General features: G+C 51.8%; 1 protein-coding gene across 2 annotated transcripts in view; it reads right to left on the bottom strand.

Annotated features, from left to right (window-relative positions):
* Window positions 1–266: 266 nt before the first annotated feature.
* The window catches only part of KCNJ5 (potassium inwardly-rectifying channel, subfamily J, member 5), a 25223-nt gene continuing 18577 nt past the window's right edge, over window positions 267–6912 (bottom strand). The window contains exons 2-3 of one of the 2 annotated variants that reach the window (XM_008566497.1): window positions 4454–5400; window positions 267–879 (exon numbers count right to left, since the gene is read on the bottom strand). In XM_008566497.1, coding sequence (XP_008564719.1) covers window positions 557–879; window positions 4454–5390 — 1260 coding nt within the window. In that variant the 5' untranslated portion in view covers window positions 5391–5400 and the 3' untranslated portion in view covers window positions 267–556. Of the gene's footprint in view, window positions 880–4453; window positions 5456–6912 lie in introns of those variants that run through there. The other variant, XM_008566496.1, reaches the window with a different exon arrangement.

Genomic DNA, 6912 nt, shown 5'->3' with positions numbered 1-6912 from the left:
AGCTCAGCAAGTGGTCGTGGGTCTCGGATTTAAAAGGCGTTGCCTACAGGACTTGGACGGACCTTAACCCATGGGGGCTCTGTGAGCCCACCTTTGGACTGCAGGTTTGAGTTTCCATCAGGCAGAATCTTTCCTCCCTGAATCCAAAATAAGCCCCAGGGGGGTGGGAATGAGGGGAAGGAGGTGACAGCCCTCTTTAGATGCCAGCCCCTGGAGGGGTCGGTGAGACCCAAGGAGGAAAGTGACCCAGGGCTAATTGGCAGAAAGAGGACAGAGTCACCCTGTACCATTCACTGTGGGGAAACCTGACCTGGCCTGGCACTTAGCCAGTGCCCACAGAGGCAGCCCCAGCGGGGCCCCAGGCAGGACACTACCTGCTCAGTGAGACCCTGTGCTGGCAAGTGTGAGGGCTGTGTGTGGCTGGGTGTGCTGTCCCTCCCCACAGAACAGCACACTCAGCTGTTTCCCTCCTCTCCCCGCACCCCTGCTGGGCTCTGCAGCATCTGTCTGTGCTCCTGGAAGCCAGTGAGGGGAAGGCGTGAGGACAGTGCAGCCCTCACACCAAGCCTCTGGTCTTCCGGGACACACTTGGCCCCTCAGGCTCCTCCTCTCTGTCCTGCTCAGCCTCTGCATCCTGCCCTGCCTCGGCACAGACCCCCAGCAGCGGGGGGCTAGGAAGGTACTGGAGGAGCCGACCTTCCCGCTTCATTTCCGCCAGCTCTTTGGCACAGCAGCTCGGTGTGTTGGTCTCATAGGTATCATGGAAGGTGTTGTAGTCCACCTCATAGAATCCTTTTTCCAAGGTGAGGACTGGTGTGAATCGGTGGCCCCAGAGTACCTCTGTATCCATATAGGAGCTCCGTGCTTGGCAAGTCATGCCTGGGGAAAGAGAGCCACATGTGTTAAGATGTAATTATTCATCCATCCGTCCGTCCACTCATCCATCCAATCATCTGTCCAATTATCTATCCATCTATCCATCCAACCATTCATCCATCCAATAATCTATCCATATATCCATTCATTTACCCATCAGTTTCTATGTCCATCCATCCAATCATCTATCCATCTATCCACCCATTCATTCACCTATCTAATCATCCATCCATCCATCCAATCATTCATCAAGCATTTCCTGGACACCTACTTTGTGCTAAACACAGGTGCAAAGATCAATGAGACACAGTCCCTGCCCTGGAGGAGCACAAGGTGTGGTAGAGGCAGAAAATTAGATAACAACATGCAAGGTTTCCAGTAGGTTCCTAGAGATTGGAGCAAGTAATTTTTGGACTAGTTGGAGTCAGGGACATGGTCCCTCTGGTCTAGAAGACTGAGATGGGAAAAGGGCAGGAAAAGTGCTTGAATGATGATAAATTCAGAGTGAGCGAGCACAGAGAAGCTGCTAAGCATTTAGAACATATGGGGATTGTTTTGGATAGACCCACAGGGACAGAAGCCTCCATGCTCACTCACACGCACACCCGTGCACACGCTCACATGCACACCCATGCAGATGCACACATTCACACGCACACCCGTGCACACGCTCACACGCACTCCTGTGCACACACACAGCTTGGCTCCTCAATTTGAGTATGCTCTGACGGCTCCATTCCCTACCTACATGGCCCTTGCCAAGGCTGTTATTTTTAGGTGTTGTTTTCTCTCCAGAGAGGGAGGGCAGCTTTGTTTATGGTTGAGGAATCCTCTGTGCTTAGGATCACAGGAAAGCCGCCTTCTGATATTTAATCTTCTGGTCAAGAAAGACACTAGCTTTGCTCTTTGGGACCTGAAGGAGAAGCCTTCTCCAGCTTGCCACCTTGGGCTTTCTCTGTGAGGGGTCTCACACAAACCAGACCTAGGTTAAAGGCTGCTTCCCACCCACTCGTGCTGCAGTGCCTGGGCACACCCATGGCACCCCCCTCCCCCAACACACAGTGGGCTTGCAGCCTGCTTTCTGCTCTCAGGGGATGCCTACGTGGGCCAGGTCTCTCCATCCAGTCTCCACACATTGTCACCCACCCCCCTTGTTGTCTACACCCCTCCCCAGCCTCAGCAAAGGTGTAGTTGCCCAAACTGGGCAGTGACAAGCCTAGACCCAGGCCAGATGTTTGCAGGCTCCCAGGGCCCCGGGAAAGGCAGTGGGCCAGGACCTCCACATCTGAGCAGGCCCCTGTGAGTTCGTCCTGCCTGCCTTCCTGTCCTACCTCTTGGGATGTGGCAGTGGGCTGCCCTGTAGCTGGAGATCCTGCCTGTGTCCCTGGCAGCTCGCGACTCCTGATACCTTTACACGCATGGAAAGGATTCTCTAGGTGTCAGGCACTGTGCTTTACATATGGTGCTCCATTTAATCATTCAATCCTCCCGACAACCCTGTGACATTGATTATAGTCATTTTCCTGAAGAACAACTTGCCTGAACTCACACAGGTAAGAAAGATGTGGCAGAGCTGTGCTACTCGAACCTAGGCCTGAACTCACAGCCCCTGCTTGGCTCCATGAGCCTCACAGTCAGACCCCTTGCAGCGCTGAGATCAGCACACGTGTGGGCCGGTGGTCTCCTTCCCTTGTGTCCCTGGGTCTCCCCTACAGTAGCCCAAGTTGTGGGAGGGGAGGGGGTCAAGCAGTTAGGACAAGCAACTGTGGATGGCTGACCTGGAGGGAGGCGTGAGGGGAGGGGCCCGCTGAGCTGGTCAGCAGGTGCGGCCCGCTGTGGGTGGCCCAGGGTGCTCTCCTGCTGCACGGCTGGCAGCAGTGAGGGCGGCCACGGGGTGGTAAGGCATGGCTCCTTATCTTCTGTGCCCATGTTTCTGACCTGGTCCCTTCTTTGTGGCTTCAGAGTGGAGCTTTTCCCCCTGAAACCCAGCCCGTGTTCTGATCCTGACCTCAGCACCAAGGGCAGAGTGACCTCTGAGCATCAGCTCTGTAGGAGGCAGCTTCTGCCTCCTGCGTGTCCTCAGCCCTGGGGGCTCCCACGGCTGCTGCCATATGCTGCCTGGCCAGGCCTGGCCCCCAGCAGATGGCCACACAGCCCCCTCTGGCACCAGTCCCTGGAGTTCCACTGGCTCCAGAATGGGAGAGTGGGTGGTGCCCTGTCTGAGTCTCCCACCCAGCAACCAGCTGCCCAGAGGCCAGGAAGGCACACTTGATGACCTCTGTGACAGGCCCCTGATGTCGCAGGGGCTAGAGTGGTGTGGTAGGAAGAGCTCTAGATTTTTAAGTGAACCTGCTGTCTGCATGATCCTTTGAAGGTTCAGCTTCCACATCCGTAAAACAGGACTGTTTGTGAGAATTAGAAAAATATACATGTATCATGCTGAGCATGAATGAGTTTTCTGTAAGTCAGATTAGGGCCTAACCTGCTGCTCAGTGCACTTAGTGAAAAAAAGAGAAAGGGGGGCAAGAGGGAAAAAGGAGATAAGCAGGGTGCTGGGTGCTGCTGGTGGCTCCTTTCCCCAGGAGGCCTGGCCCCACGTGGGGCTGGTGGTGAGGACTGTGGGGCTCAGCCAGAGCTCAGGTCCCTCAGACCTTGGGCTCCCTGGGACCACCTCACGGAGGTCTGCCATGCCAAGTGGCTGAGGGATGGCGGGAGCTCTTGGCTCCCAGCCACCTGTGAGATGCGAGGGTCACTAGCTGAGCAGGGAGTGTCCTGGTGACTACAAAGAGGGCATTTTCCCGGGTGTATGTGAATGTTGATGCTCAGCATGGGTGTGCTGTTTTCTGCAAGGAAGTAGCCCTGCACGCTTTGGGCTCACTAAGACACCTTTCAGCAGAAAACCGAGGGGCAGGATGCTCCAGAGGGGGCCTGGCCAGAAGAGCCCCTCCCCCAGGTCTGGGCCATAGGTGTCTCTCCAAAAAAAGGATCATGTAAGAATGCCCTTGAGGTTGGGGACTGCTGCATGCTATCCTGTCCTTATGATGAGGGTCACAGTATGTGACGATACTGTGAAGTTCTACTGTAAAGAAACCAGCTCAGCTTTGTTTCACCTGTGCTTCCCAAAGTCACTTGATCAGAGACCTCTTTTTAGGTAGAACAGCTCTTCCTGGACTGGGGGCAGTTTGGCCTGTTGGAAACCAGTGCCGGTACTGGGGTCCTTGATTTGCATCCTGGCTCTACGACTCAGCAGCATTTGCTCTTGAGCAAATTGTTTAACCTGTCTGCCTTTGTTTCTTCATGAAAACTACTTCCTAAGGTTGTGGGAGGGCATGAAGTGAGATAATATGGGTTTAAAGTCTAGAGCTGGGCCTGGATGAGGGAAAGTTCGATCAGTGTTAGCTTTTGTCATTACTCTGACTTGAGTGACAGTACCTCTCAGATTACAGTTTAGGGACTGGACGTGTTGGCTGTGCCATCTCAGGCTTCTCATTCACACACTTCCATTTTGTGGAGTCGCTGGCCTGAGCTCCCCGGTGTGTAAGGGGACTCTGTGGCCAGGGAGGACAAAGCGTCTTACCCGTTGCCTCCACCATCCCTTCTAGAATGACCACGACCTCAAACTCCTCCTGCTCCAGCTGAACCCGAGACATCTCCCAGAAGGGGCTCTTCTCGTTGATCTCGTGGGAAATGATGAGCGGAGACACCAGGAAGAGGCGGTCGTCACCCGTGTCGAAGCCCACGTTAATGTCGGTCTGGTTCAGAGGGATGAACTCGCCTTCTTTGGTCTGCCGGGACTTGATGAGCTTGGCACGGATGGAGGCCTCCACGATGTGGGAGTTGCGGAGGTCACCCACCCGGAACATGAGGCACAGCTTCTCGTCCCGCATGGAGATGACCGCATTGTTGGAAAACATGAGGGTCTCCGCTCTCTTCTTTGGCTGGCTGATCTTGACGAACATGCATCCCACCATGAAGGCATTGACGATGGAGCCCAGGATGGCCTGGACCAAAAGGAGGATGATCCCCTCTGGACACTTCTCTGTGATGACCCGAAAGCCATACCCGATGGTTGTTTCAGTCTCGATGGAGAACAGGAAAGCAGACACGAAGCCACTGAGGTTTTTAACACAGGGAATCCACTCTTGGTCACCAACATGGTCCAGATCGCCCCGGATATAAGCAATGAGCCACCAGATGAAACCAAAGAACAGCCAGGTGACGGTGTACACCATGGTGAAGACGAGCAGGTTGAAGCGCCACTTGAGGTCCACCAGGGTGGTGAACAGGTCGCTCAGGTACCGGTAGGTTTCCTGGACGTTGCCGTGGTGCACGTTGCACTTGCCGCTTTTCTCCATGTAGCGCTGGCGCGGCTTCTTGCCTTCTGCCAGCAGGCGGGTGCGGTCTGTGGCAACGGGGACGTAATCGCGGGCCTGTTTGGGAATCTTCTTGGGGTCCCAGGGAGTGACGCCAATCTCCATATCCTGGTTCATAGCATTCCTAGAATCACCAGCCATAGCTGGGAGACTTGGAGTTAAAAAAGACAGCATCAGTGAGGTGCACTGCTCTAATTCACAGAAACACAAGACCAAAGGCCACTCCTGCCTTGGGGCTGTCACAGGCCTCTCCTCTAGTCCACAGAGGACAGGAGCGTGAAATTCTCAAGGCCAGGGAGCACGTGCTCTTACAGGATTCCTTTGTGTCCCTGGCACCTAGTTCAGATTCTAGCACGTAATAGATGCTCAAGAATTGTTTGTTGAATGAATAAATGAACAGTACCTAGATGCAAACTACATAGTAGGTGTTTAAAGAATTTGAAGATATCTGGAAGTAATTTAAAAAATAAACTGCAACAAGTTATTAAATGCCTCCTCTCTTCCATGCATTATACATGAGTTATCTCTTATTATCAACACAACAACCCACTGGAGTTAAATACCGGAATCCCCATTATATAAACACTGTATGGTTAGCTTATGTATCATATTTATTTCTAATAGTCTCTCTCTCTCCATACCGGAATCCCCATTATATAAACACTGTATGGTTAGCTTATGTATCATATTTATTTCTAATAATCTCTCTCTCTCCATTAGAATATAAGCTCGACAAAGAGATAATCTGGGGCGCATTTTATTCCCTAATACATTCGAAGCACCTACAGCATAGTCCAGCACACACTATGTGCTCAAAAAGTCCTAGTGAATAAATGGGTGAATAATCAGAAAACAGAGCTCCAAAGAGGTTAAATGACACCCAGGCCACCAAAGGAGTAAGTGGCGGAGCTGATACTTGAATTCCTGCTCATCTGTTTCAAAGCTTGCGCTCTTTCCTTTATACCGTGATGACCCCTTCATTTTTATCTGAGATCTTTTAGCAGCAGACGGAAAGGAAAAGGCTGCATGTGTTTGATTTGCCAGTGGTCGCTACTACTGTTCGAGCAGGGAGACTGTGGCCACATGAGCACTTACTAATATGACGAATTGCTGTGTAGACTTATCATCAACATTTTGATGTGGTTATTTCCTGTCCTCTAAGAAATTGAGATGGGCAGGATGTTAATGTCCCAAGGCTTTCAAAAGGTTGTAACATGTTTTTGTAGTATACACCGCACGTCAAAGAGACACCCAGACACCTGAAATACCCAATCTACTGTTTTTCGGATATTCTGCTCAAACCCAATTAAAATGCTTTAATACTCTGATGAAGTTAGAAAAGGCCATGAGAATCTCTGCAGCTGATAATAAAGCTTAAATTAGTGAGCATGCATGAGCTAGGCACTGTGCTAAGAAATTTGCATCCATTAGCTCATTTCATCTCCACAACAAAGCTGGGAGTCAAGTACTGATATTATTCCTCCATTTTGTAGATGAGGAAAATGAAGCTCTGGTAGCATGTGGCTAAATCAGGTTTGGGATTTAGGCTTATCTGGCTCTAGCCTGAGGGCTGAACCACAGCACTTGGTACACAATGGCTCGCAGACATCGGTGTTCTTTGGCTCATGCTTAGACCAATGAACTGCTCCCTCCAGAAAGTTTT

The sequence above is a fragment of the Galeopterus variegatus genome, unplaced genomic scaffold (genome assembly GCF_000696425.1).
Source record: "Galeopterus variegatus unplaced genomic scaffold, G_variegatus-3.0.2 Scaffold247, whole genome shotgun sequence".
NCBI lineage: Eukaryota > Metazoa > Chordata > Mammalia > Dermoptera > Cynocephalidae > Galeopterus > Galeopterus variegatus.
Note: the sequence above shows the minus strand (reverse complement) of the source record. Positions and strands in the feature narration are given on the sequence as shown.